General features: G+C 36.0%; 1 protein-coding gene across 8 annotated transcripts in view; it reads right to left on the bottom strand.

Moving 5' to 3' along the window:
- The window catches only part of EXOC2 (exocyst complex component 2), a 250,636-nt gene that overhangs the window by 174,474 nt on the left and 51,625 nt on the right, over positions 1-24,537 (bottom strand). For 7 of the 8 annotated variants that reach the window (XR_011965863.1, XR_011965864.1, XM_072603658.1 and 4 more), the window contains 4 exons: positions 20,969-21,145; positions 19,735-19,861; positions 3,299-3,412; positions 195-319 (listed from right to left, as the gene is read on the bottom strand). Coding sequence is in view for 6 of the 8 variants with exons in the window: in XM_072603658.1 (XP_072459759.1) it covers positions 195-319; positions 3,299-3,412; positions 19,735-19,861; positions 20,969-21,145 (543 nt within the window). In the remaining 2 variants the exon portion in view is untranslated. Of the gene's footprint in view, positions 1-194; positions 320-3,294; positions 3,413-19,734; positions 19,862-20,968; positions 21,146-24,537 lie in introns of those variants that run through there. The other variant, XM_072603661.1, reaches the window with a different exon arrangement.

The following is a 24,537-nucleotide window of genomic DNA, read 5'->3' as shown; positions in this document are numbered from 1 at the left end:
TCTGAGGCAAAGAATTAATGTACTAAACCTTCAAAGAGTTTTTAGCTTAGCCTGCAACAAGTATTTATGGCACTTATTAGATCTCCGCTTTTATAAATATAGAATAAATGTAGCACACTGTAAATATTCTACAAGCACAGTGTCATGTTTCTACTATTAAAGCTCCTAACAGATGATTGTGAGTATCAATTTACCTGAGAGGGCATCCTGAGCCTCAAAAAACGTGCTAAGCCCTCCTTTCACATATGCTAGACTCCCTTCATTTTTCTTGTTCGCTTGTTTCTTCAGGTTGCTGACTGCCATTTTGAGCTGCTCAAAGCTGAAATAACACAAACAGAAACAAATGTTTAGCAATCATACCCGGAACAAAAATGTATTCAGATAATTCATTAAGCTCAAGATTCACATTATGTTATAACCTATTTTTAGGTATCCACAATACAATACTTATCAGATTAAAAACAAAAAGCTTTCAAATTCTCATGAATGTTCAAATTTTTCAATTTATCATAAGACCTTAGATTCGAACGCTTATAAAAGGTCAGCTATGTAAAACTCAAAAGGGCATTTTCGAACATGTTTGGCCACTTGGTAATAAATGTAAAAATATATTATATAATATATATGTGCAAATGCTGTTTACCATTTTTTATCCAAGACCTATATAAGGCCAGAGGGGGCATTCTTATAAAATGTGGAAGTAACACACAAAGCTGAATGGGACAATACTGCATCACAGAGTCAGGATTCAAAAGACTCTGAGAAGTTAGAATACTGGGTTAAATCTAGTAAGACGAAATTCAACAGATAAAGGTTAAGTCTCATACTTGAGTTCAAGAAATCAATTTCACAAGAACAAGATGGGGGAGGCATGGGTAGGCATGGATTTGTCTGAAAAAGATTTAGGTTCAATTTCAATAAGTCAGTTTGTGTGACATAGCAGCCAAAAATGCTAATGCTCTCCAAGGCTACATTGAACACAGCTTCTGAGTAATGGTCTCTCTTCACAAAGTATTCATCAGATCTCCTCTGGAATTTAAGATGAACATTGTTAAGGTAGAGAAGGTCAACTCTGATATGACAAAGGACCTTTACTCACTGACATATCATGATTAGCTGAAGAAACTGAGGATGGAGATGAAACAACAACTCCTTAGACGTTCTCAACCTCCCTTGTAACCTTTCCACCATTCATGAATTTCAACTTTGGCCTCCATTCTGTGGAGGGGCCTAAGCCAACCTTCATTCTTCTGGAAGTCCCTGTTTCTGACTTCTAGACTTCAAAGCCATGCCCCTACACAATGGATATCTTTTTCTCCTCACCCTTCCCCTTTGGGCATTGTCATTTCTTATTAGAATGCAAGCTCTAGGGGCAAGGACTTTCTTTTTCACTTCTATTTGTATCCCCAATGCTTATTAGCACAGTCCTTGGCACAAAAACAAGTACTCAATAAGTGTTAAATGTTTCCTTTCTTCTTTCCCTTTCTTCATGTGTTCAAGTACATGAAAAAAGGATTATACTTGCTCAGTTTGACCCTAGCAATGGGTAGAAGTAGCAAAATTGCAAATTTAGGCTTGATGTCAGGAAAACCACAGGAACAATTAGATTCTCCATAAATGTAATAGCCTGTCTCAAAAGGTGTGGTATTCTCCTTCCTTAGAGGTTTTCAAGCAGAGGTTGCATAACCATTTGATGAGTGTGAATGGGTACACACATACCTGCACCCATATGTTAAGCAAAATAACAAATATGTTCTGTTACATAAAGTATTTTGGAAAACATTCAAACTGATAGATTTTTCAAAAGGAGAGAAACTACTGTTCTGTTCATGTACAATAGCTTAAAAAGATGAATTTCATTGCATATCCAATTACTACTTTGTACACTATGGCAAATGATCAAAGGCGAGGCAATGTGTGGTACTGGATAAAAAACTGAAGTAAAAACCAATGTATTATGGACTAAACTGTAATAACATCTACACCAGCTCTCTATTCACCACTCTACCAAAGCCAATTCCCTAAAACGAACCTATAATGAACAAAACCAAAGATGATAACAACAATACCTTGTGGATTTGTCATTTGACTGGTAGAGTAACTCACCAGTTAAATAACTGAGGTCAAAGTATTCAAACTTTAGTTTACAAAGACAATGGGAATCTTAAGGTTTCCTCTTCAGTAAGACTGGAAAAATTAGACTTGTAAGTAGAAACTGAAATACCCAACAAAGAATACATTCTCAAGTTCAACGAAACACATAAACACAAAACTGAGATCATTTTAAATGATTTTTTAGCAAAAACAGCAAACAAAACAATGATTTCCTTCCCACAACAACTTATAAGGCAGAATTTTGTTATAAAAACTTATTAAAGCTTAATTTTATCAATTAGTGCAAAAAAAAGTTTTTTTCTAGCTAATATAATTTGTTTTCATACCTTAAGTATATAGTATAAAAGACTATGAAATGAACTTTAAAAATCATTTTAATAAATCTGAGAGTGAAAAAACATTTTAACTTTTAAAATTACAAGTGCTTTGACATTATGAATGGACAGGTTAAATTTAAACAGCAAGCAAATAATCTGAATATCTGAAATTAAAGAGTCAAGTCTGCTTTCCTGCTATTTCAAGGTATGTCTTAAGGATTGAGAAACTCACTTTTTTTTCCTTCTCTGGTCAGGGAAAAAATGTGAATTCAAATCACTCTTGCAACTGGGTCATGCGAAGGTCTTTAGTTCATGTTAAATTATTTTCAAAGAAGTGCTGGAAAGTGAACTAAATTTTATTGGCTTGCAACATTTTAGATATTTACTTCCTAGGGTATCATATTGGGACAACATGTCTATGGCATACAAAAATTCTTACTCTAATGTGTTATATGGGTGTGGCTGTAGTCTTTAGTTTTCAATGGTTACGTTTGTAAACTGAAAGTCTTAGCAAAGCTAGAAAAGTTTTAAAGACAGGGCAAATGACAAACTGTATGTCTGTTTTTAAATGACCAATTAAGGTTCATTACTAAGTGATAATGTTTTTCCAGCCAAAGAAGAATCTAAAAGTTATCTACTATGGTATAAGGAGGTCACAATCTGGATAGGCAAAAGACAGCACTCAGGACAATGAAATCAGAGATGCCAGCAGTATCACATTATAATCTCATTTCATGCTATCTTATACATGAAGGAACAAAAGAAATGCTGATATTTGAAAATCTTAAGGATTTCTATCAACTTTAATGTAAATCTTGGTTGCCATATGGCATAAATTAACAGTTATAATCTGAATACCTACAAACCTGGTAGTTGAATGGTTCTCTATCAGATACCAGGCAGCTGAGAAGTTCTCACTAGTAAAGTCAGCACTCATTCCATGGAACAGTGTTTCCAAGTCTTTCTGGGGAAATTTGCTTCTGAAAGTGAAATATTAAGAATGTTATATCTGTATAACAACGAATGCTAAAATACATCATATTCTATGGTATATATACATGATAACATACAGTAAAAGCATATAGTATTTGAAACACAAACATATATGTATACATATATAAATACTATACCTAAGTTTCTTTTTTGTATATATGTATTATTGCATATATATATAATTGCACATATATCTATATTATTGCATATATATATATATGTATGTATATGTTACTTGAATATTTCTAGAAATTAGTAAGTACTCCTCCATCCAGAGACTGGAATGCACCTTGAATTTAGTAGATGATCTTCAAGAATTATAGCTAAAAAAACCTGTACTGAAAACCAGTCTGATGCTGAGCTTCTCTAAATATAGACAGGTTTAATTCTGCCACTGGACCTGTGGTTGATCAACACTTTCCCAGGTTAGTAGAACCTGACACAGCTTGCGTTAACAGAGCCTTGGAGAACACACTGATCCTGCCAAACCACAAGGAAAGACAAGAGCGCAATTTTAGCAGAAATAGAGCAGTGTACTAAATGAAAACACTCCAGAGTCATGAAATGTTTGGACAGTCCCTATCTTCTCAAGGCTAATAAAAATTTAACAGGAGAAACAAGGCATGAGGCACAAAAATCATTAATTCAAAAAGAATTGGACAAGTATGAAAAGCATCATAGCACAGTGAATGGAGAGCTATTCAGAGGAAGAGAAAGGTTCAATTCCTGCCTCTGCGTGACCCTGGGTAAGTCTCTTAACCTCTTAGTGCTTTAGGCAACAAGAATTTAAGTTACAAAGAAGATGACAACATACACTGGTTGAAAGAGCTTCCTCACCTAGAAATTCAATATGCTAATGAAATAACAGATCCAAACCCTGTACCTGTGACAATATGCTAAAGAATCCTGAAAAGGAAAAACTAGTGGGGGAGAAGAGTAAATTCCCAGTTCAGACTTACTCTTACTCATATGCTTTTGGGATAAAGAAATTAAAAATCCAATCTGACTAAATTTAGCTTCAATTTTTAACTAACAAAAGCTGAAATGATTTTCCAATAATATAGATAAAAATCATAATGTAAATAAACCTCAATTTTTTAATTAAAAATGTTTTATAAAAAAACAAAGAAAAAAACAAAATTTATCTGAAGATTACTTTAAAGAAAGGAATGGACCTGTCATTTCACAGGTAAATAGAAACCCAAATGAAGAAACTACCTCTAACAATGGGGGTTACTATTTTCTCTGGAACAAGATCATCTTGCCGTATTCATTGACTTTCTCAAGGTCACACAGCTAGTATGCATCAAAGATAGGCCTTGAATTCAGTACTTCTCAGCTCCAAGGCCAGCTTCTAGCCACTGTGCCACTCTGTCTCTCAGAAGATCAAAAAGGATTATAAGAATCTCTATTTAAAGTTATTTAATTACAAAATAACTGAAAAATACATATTTGTGTAGAATAATAATTTTAAGAAAGTTATCAAAGTCGTAACAGGCTTCACATGCACCATCTCTTACCAACATTCTTAATATCTAGTAACATGATCAATTTTTAACTGTTAAAGTGGGAAACTGTGTCGTATATCAAGCACTGTGCTAGGTGCCGGAGATAAAAAACAAAAAAGGAACAGTCCTTGCTATCAAGGAGCTTACCTTCTATTGGGATTGGAAAGCATAGCAAACAACATTTACAGCATTAAGTAGATACAAAGTTTGTTTATTTTTGTTTTTGGATAGACCTATGATTTCACTGATATAAGGAACTCCAACAAAGGAAACTCCTTCTACCAATGCAAATTAACAACTGATCTACAGTTTGTGATCTTAAGGGAGGTGCCTTGGGGCAGATAGAAGAAAGATCACTTGCTCAGGTTCACACAACCTGTTGCAGTGATCTTCAAGAACTCTAGCAAAAAAAAAAAACCTGTACTGAAACCAGCCTGATGCTGAGCTTCTGTAAGTATAAACGAGTTTAACTCTGCTATTAGTTGTCAGATGTGGGACTTGAACCCAGTTCTTTCTGGCTCTGAAGTAAGTGCTCTATTCACTATACAATGCTGCAAAAAAAAAAAAAAAAAAAAGCAAAAGAATTTCACAAGGGAAAGAAAAGTAGCAAATGAGGAGATTTTGGAAAGTCCTCAACTAAGAGGTGCCACCAAGCAATAGGAAGCCATTGAAGATTTTTGAGTAAGAAGGTGTCATGGTCAGATCAGTATTTCAGGAACATGAACTTGGGAACTGTAAGAGAGATGGGCTGAAGAGGCAAAGAGACTTAAAATAGGGAGACCAACTGAGGGCTATTACAAAAGTCCTGGTGAGAGGTGATAAGGGCTTAATGCTGATGATAGATGCCTGTGTTAATAGAAAGAATGAAAAGAAACATGAGAGATGCTGAGGTAGAATTGAATATCCTTGACAAATGATCAAATATGGGGCTGAGGGAGAGAAGAGTTAAGGATGACTTCAAGTTTGTGAACTGAAAGAATGACGGAGTCAAGAGAAATGGGGTTATTTGGAAGAGAGCTGAATTTTGGGTGGAAAGAGTTCTAGTCTGGATATGATATATCTGAGGTGCTTTTGAGACAACTAGGTGGAGATGTCTAAGAAGAAATATTAGGGTTCAGCATATAGATTTGAGACCCTTGGAGAGATGGCTACTTGTCATTCCTCTAATATTTTGTGATTCTATGATTTTTAAGAGCACAGAACAATAAGATGAGAGTTTCAAGGATAGAGACCTGAGAGACACTCACATTTAGGAGTTAGGAAGAAAATGAAGCAGACAGAATGAATGAATAAAAAAGCATTTATTAAGCTCTCTATGCCAAGAATTGTGCTAAGCACTGGGAATACAAACAGAAAAGCAATAAAATCCCACCCCCACCCCCCCTTGAAGGAACTCACATTATAACTAGAAGACTATAAAGAGAAAATAGAGTTAAGAGGAAAATTCATAGGATCACAGAATATCATTACTGAAAATTACTTTAGACCTCTTCTAGTTCAAGCCCTTCACTTTACAGATGAGGGAACTGCGACCTAGAAAAGTTAATTTTAAGTAGTCACTAGCAAAGCCTGAACTTGAACCCAGGTTTCCTTACTCCAAAGCCCAGTGTGTGTGTTCATCCTTTGTTGCTGAAGAACTCCACGCCATCAGGGAAATAATGGCATTACTTGCATTGGACTTTGTTTTTTAATTTTTTTTATTTTTTTTTATTAATTTATTTAACTTTTAACATTCATTTTCACAAAATTTTGGGTTCCACATTTTCTCCCCTTTTGTCCCCTCCCCCCACCCCAAAACATCGAGCGTTCTAATTGCCCCTGTCTGCCAATCTGCCCTCCCTCCCTCCCCACCCCTTCCCTTTGGAAGGCAAGCAATTCAATATAGGCCAGATCTGTGTAGTTTTGCAAATGACTTCCATAATAGTAGTGTTGTGTAAGAACTAAGAACTAATTATATTTCCCTCCATCCTATCCTGTCCCCCATTACTTCTGTTCTCTCTTTTGATCCTGACCCTCCCCATGAGTGTTGACCTCAAATTGCTCCCTCCTCCCCGTGCCCTCCCTTCCATCATCCTTCCCGCCCCCCCCCCCCCGCTTATCCCCTTATCCCCCACTTTCCTGTATTGTAAGATAGGTTTTCATACCAAAATGACTGTGCATTTTATTTCTTCCTTTAGTGGAATGTGATGGGAGTAAACTTCATGTTTTTCTCTCACCTCCCCTCTTTTTCCCTTCACTAAAAAGTCTTTTGCTTGCCTCTTTTATGAGAGATAATTTGCCCCATTCCATTTCTCCCTTTCTCCTCCCAATATATTTCTCTCTCACTGCTTGATTTCATTTTTTTTTAAGATATGATCCCATCCTCTTCAATTCACTCTGTGCACTGTCTCTATGTGTGTGTGCATGTGCGTGTGCATGTGTGTGTGTGTTATCCCACCCTGTACCCAGATGCTGAATAGTTTCAAGAGTTACAAATATTGTCTTCCCATGTAGGAATGTAAACAGTTCAACTTTTGTAAAGTCCCTTATGACTTCTCTTTGCTATTTACTTTTTCATGCTTCTCTTCATTCTTGTGTTTGAAAGTCAAATTTTCTTTTCAGCTCTGGTCTTTTCATCAAGAATGCTTGAAAGTCCTCTATTTCATTGAAAGACCAATTTTTCCCCTGAACTATTATATTCAGTTTTGCTGGGTAGGTGATTCTTGGTTTTAGTCCTAGTTCCTTTGACTTCTGGAATATCCTATTCCACACCCTTCGATCCCTTAATGTGGAAGCTGCTAGATCTTGTGTTATCCTGATTGTATTTCCACAAGACTTGAATTGTTTCTTTCTAGCTGCTTGCAATATTTTCTCCTTGACCTGGGAACTCTGGAATTTGGCCACAATGTTCCTAGGAGTTTCTCTTTTTGGATCTCTTTCAGGCGGTGATCTGTGGATTCCTTGAATACTTATTTTGCCCTCTGGTTCTAGAATCTCAGGGCAGTTTTCCTTGATAATTTCATGAAAGATGATGTCTAGGCTCTTTTTTTGATCCTGGCTTTCAGGTAGGCCCACAATTTTTCAATTGTCTCTCCTGGATCTATTCTCCAGGTCAGTTGTTTTTCCAATGAGATATTTCACATTATCTTCCATTTTTTCATTCTTTTGGTTTTGTTTTGTGATTTCTTGGTTTCTCATAAAGTCATTAGCCTCCATCTGTTCCATTCTAATTTTGAAAGAATTATTTTCTTCAGTGAGCTTTTGAATCTCCTTTTCCATCTGGCTAATTCTGCTTTTGAAAGCATTCTTCTCCTCATTGGTTTCTTGAACCTCTTTTGCCAATTGAGTTAGCCTATTTTTCAAGGCGTTATTTTCTTCAGCATTTTTTTGGGTCTCCTTTAGCAGGGAGCTGATCTGCTGTTCATGCTTTGACTGCATGTCTCTCATTTCTCTTCCCAGCTTTTCTTCCACCTCTCTAACTTGATTTTCTATGAGCCCTTCTATGGCCTGAGCCCATTGAGTGGGCTGGGATATAGGGGCCTTGACTTCTGTGTCTTTGCCTGATGGTAAGCATTGTTCTTCCTCATCAGAAAGGAAGGGAGGAAATGCCTGTTCCCCAAGAAAGTAACCTTCTATAGTCTTATTTCTTTTCCCTTTTCTGGGCATTTTCCCAGCCAGCAATTTGACTTCTGAATATTCTCTTCACACCCACTTCGCCTCCGGATAGTCCCAGCCAGCGCTTGGGGTTTGAGATTCAAATGCTGCTTGCCAGCCTCAGGGCTTTTGGCGGGGGCAGGGCTGCTATTCAGTGTGTGATTAAGTTCAGGTGGTCAGGTCAGGGCAGGGCCGCCTCATGGGCTCAGTTCCCTCAGTGGGTTTATGCAGAGACCTTCAACAATGGATCTGGGCTCCTGCCTGCTTGGGGAGCCCTGGTCTGCTCCCGTCTCCCGTCTCCGCTGTTGCCTCCCGAGGGGGCCTGAGTTATGGGGGCACCCCACTCCCCTCTTGATCCGCCAAAGAGACCCTCTCACCGACCCCTGTCACCTGTGGGTGGAGGGACCCGCATGGCCGCTGGAGATTCCGTCCCTGAAGCCCACTCAGATCTTCTCCTCTTGGTGCCGCAGCCACGGCAGGGCTGTACTCAGTTCCCAGTCCCGGCGCCCAGTCCGCGGTGTGAAGGACCTTTTGTAAGAGGTTTGCAGGTCTCTCTGGAACAGAAATCTCCCTTGCTCCAATGTTCTGTGGCCTCTGGGTGCAGAATTCGCCGTGAGTTATTTTTTTGTAGATATTCTATGGGTTGTGGGTTCGGAGCTATGTGTATGTGCGTCTTTCTACTCCGCCATCTTGGCTCCGCCCCTGGACTTTGTTTTTTTTTGAGTGAGGGAGGGCTTGTGCAAGTCACCAGACTCACTTCTCCTCCAGAGCCATCTGAATCCAGTGACCAGATATTCATCAGAATGACTGCAGGTGACCCAGGATGAGGCAATTGGGGTTAAGTGACTTGCCCAAGGTCATACAATCAGTGAGTATCAAGTGTCTGAGGTAAGATTTGAACTCAGGTCCTCCTGACTCCTGCACGGTCCTCTAGTCACTGCACCACCTAGCTGCCCCTATAAACTATTAAGAGCTCCGTGAAAGAATGCTCTAAATCACTACCAATGTGAGTAATCAAAATCATACCACTCCTCTTTCTCCTCCTCCAAAGTCAAATAGGTTGTAGTGTAGAGAGTGCCAAAACCTGAAGTCAGGAAGACCTGAATTTAAATCTGGCCTCACATACTTACTAACTGTGTGATCCTGGGCAAGTCACTTAACCCTGTTTGTCTTAGTTTCCTCATCTATAAAATGAGCCAGAGAAGGAAATGGCAAACCCCTCCAGCATCTCTGCCAAGAAAACACTCAGGAATGAACAGTGTGATAGATGCCAAGGAAAGAGAAAGTATCCAAAAGGAAGGAATGGTCAACAATGTTAAGTGCTGTGAAACATTCAAGGAGAATGAAGATTAAAAAAAGTCACTGGAATGAGCAACTAAGGCATCAAGACTGGCTTTTGTAGAGTGGCAGGGACAGAAGTCATGTTGCAGAGGACAGAAAAAATGATGGCACCAAATAAGCTCCCTGTAAATTTGGGAGTGGAGATAAGACATTACAGGATAAGAGCTTGAGGAGATATAGTAGGGTCAAAGGAAGTGTAAAAAAACAAATGAAAAAGATACTGAAGAGACAATGAATAATGGAGTAGGACCTAGAAATGATGGTAGAAGAGCAGGTGTGTGGCAGGTAGAGGAGTCAAAAATAGCCAAAAAAATGAATTTATCCAATTCCAGCAGTCATTGATGACTCTTCCTTATTCAGACTTCAAAGAGCACTTAGCATGTCTCCTCTGAATATTTTGTATTCTAGTGTATGTACTCTCATAGACCACTACTACTTTACTTCATGAAGAGCAAGTTTAAAATTTATATTTGTATTTCCAATGTTCTTCATGCAGTTAAATAAACGCTTAATGCATGTTTATTATACTGAATTATAGTGCATCCTAATTCATTCATTTGGATTTGCCTTTCCTATTGAGTCTCCATTTTTCTGCAGTGGATATAACCCCATTCCAAAAACTCTGTTACAGATAAACAAGCTACATCTGATGTTCTACCCAACCAGCTATAGGCTTGAGCTGCATCCTACAGTAATCCTCCAAAATCCTTTTGGTGGCCTATTAAGCTCTCCTTCCTTTCCCCTTATCACACCCTTAATGTTGGTCCCCTACTGAGCCTATCTCAATACAAACTACAAATACCTTAGCCAAAACAAATAGAACTATGAGCCTACCAATGGGCCATCCAGTCAACCTCCCTTTGTAAGCAAAAGTATCAAAACAGTGTTTTAAAACTTATCTTAGACTCTACTTTGCTTTATTTTTTTTTGTTTAATTCTAGAGCTGTGCTTTTAAGAGATGAAAGGGAAGTTAAGAGATAATTGCTATTATTTATAGTAGTAGTTATTTTCTACCATGTTCCATTGCCAACATAGAGTATATTACCTAGACTATGAGTTAAATTAACATTTGGTAGTTGGCCTGGGAATATCACAGCAATTTAGAACACCATTTTTATGGGAAAAGTCCTTTGGAGTTTCAGACAATAAGATGATCAAACTTTTGCAACACAATCTGTGAGCTGGGGTGATGGGGGAAATGGACTAGACTTTCTTCACTGATGTACAAGTAAAAAGAGGAATGTAAAAAAATTACATCCTTTTGTCAGATGATTTTTTAAATGAATGCATTATCTTACATTATACTGTGTTTTTATTTTGTTTGATTTTTAAAGATAGTTACTGCAGAAACACTGCCCATGAAATGAGAAAATATTTTATTGGGAATAGGCAATGTATTTCTGAAGGTAAAGTAACATAAAACTGTGGTAAGGTGAAAGCATTTTATCAATATAATAAACTATATATAAAAACTAACTTTTATGTAGTTTCTTTTAATTAGACAAAAAATATTTCTAGTATTTCAGAACTTCTTAAGAGTAGGTAGAAAGATGCCCTATGGGAGGGCTGCCAGATAAATATGGGCATCATTTCAGTGTTTTAAACCCCTAAATCAGGTCAACCTTTCATCTTGCTTCACCATTATCAAAGCATAGGTGTCTAGATCTTCTTAAACAGCATTTCATGACTTAGGAACATATTCTCTTCGCAACCTTTTTGCTTTTCAACAAAATTTCTGAGAGAAGCAGTTTTCCTTTCCAGAAATTTATTTTGTTTTGGATTCTTCGTGTTGGTTCTGATACTTTGGTTGGTTTCTGATAACTTTAACGAAAACAAAAACTCATCTCAATTGAAATTATTTTTTCTTTCATTTATTTGTATACCACTGTATACCATTCCTGTAGGTAAGAATAAGGAGGTGATATGATAGAGAAGGTTGGACCAACTCAAGTTTAGATTTGACCTATATCAAAATGATATACTGCACTAAAAATCTAGAAAATTCCTATGTCTTGTTATGAAACAGATTGCATCAATTTTGATCTATTTAATGTTTGAAACATAATTGTTTCTGGAAATTTTTATGAAATTTTTAAATTAACAGAGGGCAGAGGAAAAAATATCCTAGTCTTAAAACTTCTTTATGATTGTTACCAAAAATTTCCAATCCACCTACTATCATAACACCTCAACAAAACAGAATTTTGTTATCAAACAATCTCACCTAAATGGAACACAAATCTAAAGTCATGAATTAAACAAATACACAAAAAAGATCTCTGAATAGCCAAAATCAATTTTTTTACAATGTTCATGCTCATGTACTTCACTCATAGTAGAGAACCTCAGGTGTTCACTCAGAACCTATTTTCTCTTATTTTCCTCCCAATCCTAACAAAGTTGTCTGGTTTCCAAGATCACAACAGATTAAAAACAGCAAATGAAAGAAAATGGGCTACTATAGGCAGGCACACCGATAACACTGAGAAGTGACAGCTAGCAGCAAGGGAGGACACACACATCCCACCCCTATAACAAGACAGAGAATTCAAAAAGCATCGCAACAGAAAACCACTTAGTATAAAGGAGACAGCACCATTATACTCCAACAACAACGGAAGTATTATCATATTACAGCATATTACAACAACTGATACATATTATGAAAACTTGAGGAACCAAACCAAAATTATGATACGTATGCTTTTTTAAGACGTCAAAGAACTATATGATAAAGTTTAGAAGATAAAAAAAGCAAACATGCTTATTTTCATAATATTGGTTATTGAAGAGATAAATGCTATTTGGAAAAACTAATTATCTAGAATGACAAATTTTCGTTTAAGATTATAGAAAGTCAAAAGTTTAGTGTACTATATGATTACATTTCATTTTGTAATAAATTCCACTTAAAAACACATATACTTCTTAAGAATAAATAAGTAAACATTTATTGAATATCTACTACTTCCTAGAAACTCCATCAGACACTGAGGATGAAAAGACAAAAAAAACTCCAAAAGTAGTTCTTGCCCTTAGGGAGCTTACATTCTACTGGGAGAGACAACATATACGTATAGCAACATATACAAAACAAATACAATGCAAATCTTAGAGTAGGAGACCATAGCAGTCAACAGAAATAGGAAAGGCCTCACAGTAGAGGTAGCCCTTGTGTTCAATTCAAAGGAAACTAGAGCTTCTAAGAGGCTGAGGTAAGGAAAAAATGCATTCCAAGCTTGGGAGAACTGTGTGTTAGATATTCAGTTGGGGTAGAAATAATTTATATAAAACAAATTATTATTTATATTAAATCAAACAAAGATATACTTAAGTCCTTATCTTCTAAGATTGAATCCTAAGTTGATTCCACAGTATTTTTCTACTAAAAATTCTAAGTTTTTTCTACAAATATTGCCTTAGCTTCACAATGTTCCTTTCAGACAGGGAAATGCAGACACATCAACATTATTTTAAAAGATGGTGAAATAAAAGCATCATTAAGTGAGTTACCCATAGTCACCCAATAAATCAGAAAGCAACCTTCAACAAAAATCAGAAAAAATATAACAACGTGCACTTAGTAGTAACGGTCTGTCCCTTCCCTTTCTGTTTCCATTGTCCTTCATTCAGGTTTCCATAATCTGCTGCCTCAATAGCCCTCAAATAAGTCTCTCTGGTTTTCAGTTTTTCCCTTCACTAATTCATCCTTTACATGACTGCTGATTTAATCTACCTAATGTATAATTCTGTTGCATTTCCCAACTTAATAAACATTCACTGGCTCCCACTTAGACAGTAAAATACAAACTACTTTCTCTGGTATTTTATGCCACAGAAAATCATACTACTCTTCTCCATCAAACAGTATACATTTTAGCTGGGCAGCTAGGTGGTGCAGTGGATAGAGCACCAGTGCAGGAGTCAGGAGGACCTGAGTTCAAATCTCACCTCAGACACTAGACACTCACTAGCTGTGTGACCTTAGGCAAGTCACTTAACCCCAATTGCTTCATCCTGGGTCATCTCCAGTCATCCTGATGAATATCTAGTCACTCAGATGGCTCTGGAGAAGTGAGGCTGGTGACCTGCACAGCCCTCCCTCACTCAAAAAAACAAGGTGCAAGTCATGTCATTATTTCTCTGATGGCATGGTGTTCTTCGGCAACAAAGGACAAACACACATTTTACCTAAATCAAACTACTAACTTTTGCCATACCTTGCCCTCCCTTCTTCCTTTCCCTGCAATACAGAAGACAGGGAAGAAATTAGATGCTAGTTTGATAAAGTATAAAAGACAAAGAAGTAAGATGGGCTTAGTTTCTCTTTCTCTCTCCCTCCCACCCTCCCTTTTTCTTCCTTTTTCTTTCTTGCCTTATTGATAAGAAAGACCTGAGTATATCTTTGGGTAAAGGTGAAGGCACAAATAGAGATGGATAAAAGGGATGAGATGATTGATAAAATAATGAAGTGGAAGGGACAAGATATCAAGGGTACAAGAAAAGGGATTAACGTTGGCAGTAAGAGCTACCTTATTTAAAAAAAAAAAAGGAAGGATAAGTGAAAGCCTAGGAAGGCTATAGAACTACATAAAATGAATTTAAAAATTGCTTACAATGTGCCAAGTACTGTGCTAGTGATACAAATAAAATATCAAAGCTATCTCTACCCTCAAAAAGTTTACATACCAATGGGAAAGACAACAAGCATAGGGAAGTAGTGACCAGGGAGACCTACTTCAGTCCAGGATTAATCTTCAGGGGATGATGGATGTGGTGATAGGCAAGAAGAATAACACAGTTCATCCAGGCATAATGGTGAAGTGATTTGAATATAGTTAGAAAACTGCCAAAGTAATGTGAGTTGCTCCCTTCCCCCACAAAAGAATTAGAGAATTCTAGCCATGTTCTCGTAGTGAGTTTAGGGGAATTAAGTTTTCTAGTTAGATGATATGTAAGATAATAAAATAGAATGACTACAAGATGTTTTCACTAGAGGGCAGAAAAAGACGTATTTCGACAGTGTTCCTAATTTGATACAGAATATGATAAATCAATGAATCCTAAACTGGAGAGTGCAGACCACTAGAAAGCTGTGGAGTAACTGTAAAGAATCTGTCAAGCACTGTCATTATATATCTTCTTAAACTACTGTTACTTAGAGTATAATTGCTATTTTGTGGGATCCATGGAACTTCCTGATATTTATAAGGAGTCCTCATATCTAAAAATAATGGACATCATGGGGACAAACCTTAAAATAGCATGAGTTGGAATATCTAGTTTTCTGAATCTGAACCCTGTGAATAAAGGTTTAAAAGTCTGGTAAAAATAGATGCATAGATTTCACAAGCAATGTTAAAGTATTTGATAATTTACTATGATTTAGCTTGTCTCTTTTTCCAATTATAACAGTTTTAATTCTGCTGCTATAATTCTTAGTTATTGTGAAATTTAGACAAATATATCTATTAAATTTCCACAAAAACTAACTTTATTAATGATCCAAGAAACATAATTTCTTACCTTCAACTTGTTCTTCTCTCCTCTCCTCTCTGTCACCTTCACACCCTTCCACCTGCCCCCCCCAATATAATATTTATTCCATTAGGTGGCAGTATAGCCTCAGTCTTAAGTCTTTTAAATGCTTTTAGAATAAGGTCATTCAAAGATCCAAGCATCTGTGCTGAATAGAGGGACACTGAACTATTTGGAACGTATTTAATGTCAGCATTTACTTCCATGTTGAAGACTGATCTATGGTAGCTGTCCATGCAGCACATGAAATGTCAAACAGTACTGTAGCACATTTCCAACCACAAAGCACATAGTAAAGTCAGGTTGCAGTTGCTTTGCTTTGGGTTTGAGCTGTGGAGAACGTTTTCATAATTTGGCAGATATTAAGATAAAACACACAGTAAACACACTGACTGTTTTGTGTGTGTGTACATGTGCATGTATATATGTATCTGTGTGTCTATTCTAAATTGTTAAGTCATGGTCAAGCTTTGACAAAAATTTTTTCACTGTTTTATGAATTCAAAATTATTTAATCTCATTCCTTACATAGACTGGTTTAGAGATCAGGGCATTACAGCATAACTAATCTTATAAACCACAATTCCTGTACAATTTCTGAAAAGTATCTTTAGCAAGGGCATTTGACTTCTCCACATCATAGTAATAATGTTTATATGGCTGCCTTTCCTCCTCTAAATTCTAGTTTGCCTCCTATTTAAAGGACAGGAAGTCTGATTGAATTTCTATAACAACACAACAAATATACCATTTTTTAGGGGAAAAAACAAAGAACTCTGGCTCAGCAAGCACTTGAAAAAAATGTAATGCTGCAGATTAGTACTCCCAGATGATAAATTCACAAAGGTTAGCAGAAATCATAAGAAAAACAAAAGGAAACAGTAGTTTTTTGATTCCCCTAAAAGTTGTGTAATTCTCTAATGATAAATGTTACTAAAACTTGGTTTAGCTAAGAAACATAAGATGAATTTCACTACAAAATTTATACAAGGCAACTTTCTACAGTATCTCCTAAGACTGAAGCAAAATATAAATTTAACCTAATTTTAACCTTTTATCTTCTTCAGTTTAAGACATTTGTCACCATCACAATATAAGCAACACACACACACACACACACACACACACACACACACACACCTTTGTGACAATCAGCATAATAAATCAGAAATATAGACTTTTTACAAGTAAACTGTAGTCTCTGTTCAAAGTTAAGGGTTTTTTTTTTTTTAACAATTAGTAACATTTTTACAAGTATCAAGGCACCATGTGTGCAAAAACAGCAGTTAAAGCTTTAGGAATATGACGGACTTAACAGTGAAAGGAGGCCAATAAATACCAGTTGTTAAACTTGTGGGTTGAAAGACGACAGCATGCATGCTGGGTACACCAATAAAATATTTATTAAACTCTGACTCATACTAAAAGGCAACAAGGAAACTGTAGTTTGCAACTCTCACTTTCTTTTTCATTTTCAGATGGGCTGGCCACAAAACTGTGTGACACCTCATTGTTCCACATTGTACTTTTGACTGTCATAGAAAATTTCCATAAACATTTGCATTCCAATTATTGAGGATTAATCCATCTACTTTCCAGAGGCGGTCCCACCACTTTAATCTGGTAATTTATCATAAGTATATTAAGCACTTTATTTTAAGTACCCACTTTGCTCAAACCATAATTCTCCAAACCTTTTCAATTTATATGTTTCACCAAGCAAATATGATAAAACCTAGCTATTCCTCCAATGATGATGTATGGAAAAATAAAAATAGATTATCTCCATACTTTCAACTAGTTAAAAGCAATTACAAATGATTTTACTAAGAAAACTTCAAGGTTTTTGAAAAAATAAATGAAAGTGGTCTCTGGGAATAAAAATCTGAATATATATCCATCAATTCTCTAACAAATCTAAAACTTTCACTTTATTAAGTGACCTCAGTGAAATAAAACTATAGGTTCATATTTTAACATTGCCTTAACTGTTTTCTATTTCTTTAAAATAAAATTCCCCTCTTTTAGACCAAGGCTTAAACAATAAAAATTCTGAGTAGATTTCTTAGATGTAGCATTGTTAAAAACAGGGAATTGAAAAGAAATTGCTTTTGGCAAGATGGTATTAGACTTCTTCAATTTCTATACTCACTTCCTGTCCTCATTTTTGTTTTTTGTTTTCTGACCTCTTTTTCTCCATTCCCTCACCCAGTTTTCTCCTTTGAATAGTTCCAGAGAAGAGATCCTTGGCCTTCTTCCAGTGAAGACTATTACCCACATTTGTGACAGCTTTAAAGAGATACCATTTGTTAAATCTCTCCTCTTTAAATCTCCTTTTCAATAAATTTACATTTCCCTAAATTTTAATGTTATATATGTAAAATATATAATAATATTAATATATGATTTTAATATTTATTTAATCAAATTTTCCTAGAAGGCAGAGCAAGGAATAGTGCATATGTAAGCGTGGCAAAAGGGAGAGTAAAAAGACAGAGAAAAAAGAGGCCTTTATTTGCCATCAATCACTGGTTACTCCTAACCAAGAGGTGCTTTAACAATCAATGGATTTTACTAGGAGTCACTTTGGGGAACAAATGATGGGAGATAGGGCCAGATGAATACTCCAGTGTGACTCTAGGAACAAATGGAGTCCCCCAGAAACAATAAAAACTGAAGGGGTAAAAAGTCATAAGTGAAGTAGACATGAGTCTAATCAGGAGCAAGATAGAGAGAAAGCTACAACCTATATGCCAGATTTCTGAAGAATGGCAATCCTGGATACCAAATTCCAAAGTCTGAAAAATTCAATCAAAACTTACTCCTTTATTACAAGAGTTCCCATCAGGAGGTATCTCTGAGGTTTTGTTGTTCTGTAAGCTATACTACCAAGGAAAGCTTTGGAAAGAATCATGCCATTTTGCCTAGCATATTTTCCACAGTCAACTGCTGCAGGATGAGTATTCCAAGTGCCTATCAATTGACATTTCTGAGCATCCTATGGTACAGGCACTTGGATCACACTTTTACTTTGGACCTTATTTTTCTAAATTTCTAATTATGATTATTGTTTTCTTCAAGACTCTTTCTAGCTTTAAGTTTTCAAATTCACTCCTAAAAGGCTATTCCTCAGAGATCACTCAGAACCATAGTGGTACAGAGGAAAAAATAGTAAGCTGGGAGTTAGGAGATCTGAGTTCTGGCTGTAGTTCCACCACTTACTATGTGACTTTAGGGAAGTAACAAGCTTCTTGCTTTTGGAATATCAAAGTTAGATTAGAGGAGCTGAGATCCCTTCCAGCTCTAAGATTCAACTTCTATATCTATAACTGAAACAACTCTCTTGAAACTTCTCCAAAGCCTAGTGAAACACAGGTCAATCCATGATGAAATGGCTGACATTTTAATATAAGGATCACTATAATGAAGCACAGAGCATGACAGACATCCCATGGAGGATTTTTACGGGATGACATAAACAAGTAGGCATGACTGAGTTCTAATTTGTATTCTGGAGGTGGTCACCACCTTGAAGAGCACATAGAAGGTCTAACAAAGTACTGATGGGTCACGTATGTGCTAAGCTCTCACCATTAGAATGGAGGAAGGAAGTTGGGTTCTAAAGTAAAAATCAAATTTAGTCTCTATACTGCAGGAACTGATTTTAAGTTAAAAAGATGACTACAGTGACAATACAAGCTGCTAAACTCTAAAATAGAAGACATAAGTAGGAGAAAGTGACTTCCAAAAATGGAACTGTCTAGAATAGTTCTGTAAGTTAAAGGTTAGGAGGGGTTTGTTCTCAGAGCATCTCTTTGCTTAGCGATAAGATGACCTTTAAAGATTCATTCTGACCATATGGTCATAATATTTCTGTTAGAAAATCAAATGAGCAAGAAGCAAATTGATTTTGTATTAAATTGATTCTGTATTAAAATCTTTCACCAAATGTTCAAGCTTGACGTAAGTAATGAATAAAATCAAAGCACTTTTACATCTAAAATGGTAGGGATTAAACTTTCAGGTCGCTTACTGGTTCTCCAAACATAAACATAAAAAAGCTAAAAGGAATTGGCAGTTAAGCTTTGCCTGAAATTTTAACTCATCAGGATGTTTACAGGAAAAAACCCATTAGATTTTATAAATAGCACTTAGCTTTTATTAGAAAGAAATACAATATAACAAAATGTATTTTGGGGTATTTTTTGTTTGTTTCTTTTTCTTCCCATTAATTACATCCATTCTAAAAGTAACAAATAAACAAATAAGTGAATGTATCTGGTACTCACTTTTCAATCTCAATGCCAAGGGGATTAGCAGGACGTAAGGACAAGGGAGGAATTCCTTTATTCCTGTCAGTACGCATATCATAATAATTCATTTCATCAACCCAGACAGCAGACTGATCCAAGATACCTAGAGAAAACAAAGCACATATCCTTAATAAAATAAAGACTTATCAAAAGACTTTCTAGTTCTTGCTATTCTAATTTTTTTTAACGCCCACATGTAACATGTGTATGAAGTAACATTAATATTGAGGAAATTTTAGAACAAATTACAATCATGACTAATTATCTAATCAAGGCAGCTTTCAATAGCAAAGTTAACACCTTACAATTCATTTCTTCACTTAACACTTTTCAACAGACAAGAAAAATTAAAATTCCTGTGGAAAAGTTATCTTAAAAGCAATATACTTTGCTCTCCCAAAAAAAAAAAAAAAAAAAAGACTTTTCCTCACTAGGTTTTTCACTAAAAAAATTCTGTACATCAAAATATAAATAGTTTTTCAGTATCAAATATGATAAGACAAGTCTGCAAGACTAAGAGGTACCATGAAATACAGAGACATAAGACAGTCCTATTGTGCTGCTTGAGTATTTTGGATTTGTTCTAGCTTTGGAAAAACTGCTGAGAAAGATTTAGGTATGTGCGGCTGACTTAAGAATATCTCAGAAGGCTTTATCCAATATGAAGTTTTGAGTTTATGGTGCTAGTTAGTGATCCATAATATAAATAGCTTTTAAGCTTTAATTTTCTGAATTTTTAAACCCATGTTACAAGCAGACAAGTTATGTTTTGACCAAGAATGAAAAATAAAGTTGCATAAATATACTTTTTTTTAGGAAAGTGTGTGATACCTAGGCCTTAATTTCCTCATCTACAAAATAAGACGTTGAATTAAATGAGCTCTAAGTCCTCAGCTCCAAATCCATCATGCTATGACCCTTTTCTAGAGAGAGGAACAAAGAGCTGTTACCCAGGTTTAAATGTTAATATATGTGTGTCTTTTTTTACAATACTGTCTTACTTTGTTCAAGCACTTCTCTTACACAAAATGCAAGTTTAAACCCCAGTGTTGTACAAATAAACATAAATTATTAATTACAAGAATCTGAAATAAATTTGAGAAAATTTTTTCAAATTTATTTCAGAGAAAATATAATTGAAACTGAGTATTTTTTTAAAAGACTTTTTTATTTTACTTGTTTCCCCTATTAGATAGGATAAAAATCATACCGATCTTTTCCGGCTTGAGAAGCTTGAAAGACACTGTAGAGGTTCCTTTACCTCCTGATTTTGTTGTGACAATAATGTCACCCTTGTCATTTTTAGCTTGTCCCACTCGACATACTATTTTACTGGCAGACATCCATTCTGCAGTAAGGAGGCAATTGTGTCCACAAATTGTCAAACCTGAAAAATCAATAAAGTGAAAACAAATAACAAATTCTGCATTATGCCATTTGTGTTTTCTGCTGGCAATAACCATCTGTCAATCAATCAATCAATCAATCAATCAACAGACTGCTACGTGCAAGTACTAGGAATGTAAAGACAGAGGTGAAACATTCTTGCTCATATGAGAAAAGACATGCACATACAGAGACAATCTATTGGAGGGAAGACAAGCTTTGTGTGATAGAAAGTCTTCATGTGGCATCTGAGCTGAGCTTTGAAGGAAACTAAGGAATCTAAGATGCAGAGGGGAAGAAGGTAAGGGACAAGGTCAATAGAAAGGCACTGAAATGAAGTTGGAGAATCTGGTATGAGTTTCACTAAGAAGGACAGTGTGCCTGGATTGTAAATGTATATGAAAGAAAGTAATGACTAACCATGACTGCAAAGGACTAATGATGAACATGAGCAACCTCTCTCTGTATGTGTATACACACATACACACACACACACACACACACACACACACACAGCTGTTTTTCATTTTCAAAGACCAATGACATCATGGAACAATGACTTAAAGCGTGCGTGAATTGGATTTAAGTGAGGCAGAGTTGCACAAAGTTGTCAGCATCATTCTCTCTTCCAGAATCATTGAAGTTTAGTGGCAAGACACACTAAATACGACTGGTAGTGGCGTGAGATGCAGTGGAAGACCTTAGACACTTCACTGTCTGAACAAGCTCTAAGTATCTGCAGCAGCTCCCTTCATGATCTGTGGAACAAATGGTTCTCATCTACCCATTTCACCAAGGGAAATCTTTACATGCTTAGGGTAGGCATCCCCTAATTCACCAACAGTTTTGTGGCCCATCAGTTACTCTCAACCTGGTTTGCCCATCTGCCAAGATGGTTTGTCAGAATGTGGCTTCATGAAGCCACAGGGGACAACTGAAAGCCAGGTGGATACCAAAGATGGATGAGCAGCCCTGAAAAGGGATCATCAAACTCTCACACCAGAGGTGCTGGTCCTCTTTGAAACTCCCTCCCCATATATATATATACATACATACATACATACATATATATATATATATATATATATACACACACATACATACATATATACATATATATATAAATGTATATTTACTTATCTGTGTACACATTTTCCCCTGATTCCTTCTGGGATAATTCCTTCAAGAGTGAATTCCTTGAACACAGGATCTGGTTTGGATTTTGTTGATTTTTGTCTTTCTGTGCCTAATGTAGTGCCTGACATATACCACTTAATGAATACCAGTCAGATTCAATATTTCTTTCTATATGTTACACACAGACACACATACACACACATCTCATTCTGTACCCAACTGTTTCATCTCTCTATCAGGAAGTAGGTAACATGTTTTACCATTAGTCTTTTGGAATTGTGGTTAGTTATTATGCTTTGTAAAATTCCTAATTCTTTCAAGTTGTTTATCTTTACAATATTGTTGTCAGTATGCAAACTGTTTTCCTGGTTCTGTTTATTTCATTCAGCATCAGTTCATACAAGTGTCTTCCTCTGAAATCAAATCCTTCATCGTTTCTTATTACACAATAGTACTCTATCACATTTATGCACCCTAACTGTTTCAATCATTCTTCCATCAAGGGACACTGCCTCAGATTACCCTTCTTTGTCACCTCAAAGAGTTACAAATATTTCTGCATATCCTTAGCTTGTTTTACTCAAGAATAAGTCTTCCCTTAATCTACCCTCCTTCTAATTCCCCTTTCTACCTTCTCTCTTTTTCCATCTACTTCCTTGTGGAGTGAAATGTATTTCTCTACCCAACTGTGTGTATGTCAGAGCGTGAGGAGGTTCAAGTCTCAGTCATACTTCAGCTCTTCCTTCTTGTTTACACAGACCTCTACTTGTACATCCTGATTATGTAATTTTCCTTACTCTTTATTCCCCTTCTTCCCCTCCTAGTATGTTTGTCTTCCATCTTTTTACTGTTAATTAAAAGTCATCGAGTCATAAGAGAATCAACCCCTAGTCATCTCTACAACTCCCTCTATGACCCCTGAGATTGATAAGAGACAGAAGAGATATGTTTCCTCTACCCATATTAGAATGTAAACAATTTGTCCTTGTTTAGACGCTTATGCTTGTTCATTCATGCTTACTTTTTTGTTTATCTTAACTCCTATGTCTGACCTTCAAAAAGTCTATACAGCTCTGGTCGTTTTTCATCAGGAATACTTGGAAGTCTTCTTTTTCAATAAAGCTCCATTTCTCCTCTACGGCATTATACTCAGTTTTGCAAGATGTTCCTGGCTCTAAGCCTATATATGCTTTGCCTCCTAGAAAAATCATTTCTCTGCTCCTTTATGGGAGTGGCTACTAAATTATGTGTGATCCTAACTATGGTTCCTTAGTACATGAATTCTTTCTGGCTGCTTTAAGTATTTTTTCTTTGGCCTGGAAGCTCATTTTGGTTATCATATTTCTGGAAGTTTTAATCTGGATGTTTCTTTCAGGAAGTGATCAGTAGATTCTATTTTCACTTTGCCCTCTGGTTCTAAGGGATCTGGGCAGTTTTCTTTTATACCTTCCTGAAATATGATGTCTATGAATTGTTTTTTGATCGTAAAATTCAAGGAGTATAATGATTCCTAAATTTTTTCTCTTTGATCTTTTCCCCAGACCTCTTCTTTTTGTTATGAGGTATCTTATACTTCTATACTTCCTTCTATTTTTTTTTTTCAGTCTTTTGACTTTGCTTTATTATTTCTTATTGTCTCATGAAGTCACTGGTTTCTGTTTGGTCCATTTAAATTTTCAGGGAGTTTCTTGCTTGGGGAAAGTTTCATACAATGTGTGCTAAACTATTAATTCTCTTTCCAACTCTTTCTTCCATAGCTCTCATTTCTTTTCCATTTTTTTTGGCTCTTATTTCACTGATTAAAAACATTTTTAAGTCTTTTAACTCTTGTTTCATCTCTCCCAGAAATTCTAGTTGAATTTTCACTAAGCTCTGTTTTACTTTGAAGCTTGTAGATGTTTTAGTGTCATTCTCGTCTGGGTTTATGTTGTGATCCTGCCTGTTACCATAACAATTTTTTATAGTGGGATCTTTTTATTCCGTTTGCTTATTCTTCCAGTCTGCTTCTTGAGTGAAGAAAGCTCAAGAAGGATGTGGACAGAAAAAAGGACCTTCAATTTCACAATTATTAGGAAGCAGTTTCTATGGAAACTTCAATAGAAGTCTATATATAGTCTATAGCACTTCAATAGAAATTGTTGGGGTAGGAAACCAAACTGTAAAGGGTTGAGAAGTGAATAGGAGGATAAATTAAAGCAAGTAGTATAGACAGTTTTTTTTCTAAGAATTTAGCTTTAAAATAGGTGGATGATAAAG

This window comes from Notamacropus eugenii, chromosome 4 (genome assembly GCF_028372415.1).
Source record: "Notamacropus eugenii isolate mMacEug1 chromosome 4, mMacEug1.pri_v2, whole genome shotgun sequence".
Lineage (NCBI taxonomy): Eukaryota > Metazoa > Chordata > Mammalia > Diprotodontia > Macropodidae > Notamacropus > Notamacropus eugenii.
Note: the sequence above shows the minus strand (reverse complement) of the source record. Positions and strands in the feature narration are given on the sequence as shown.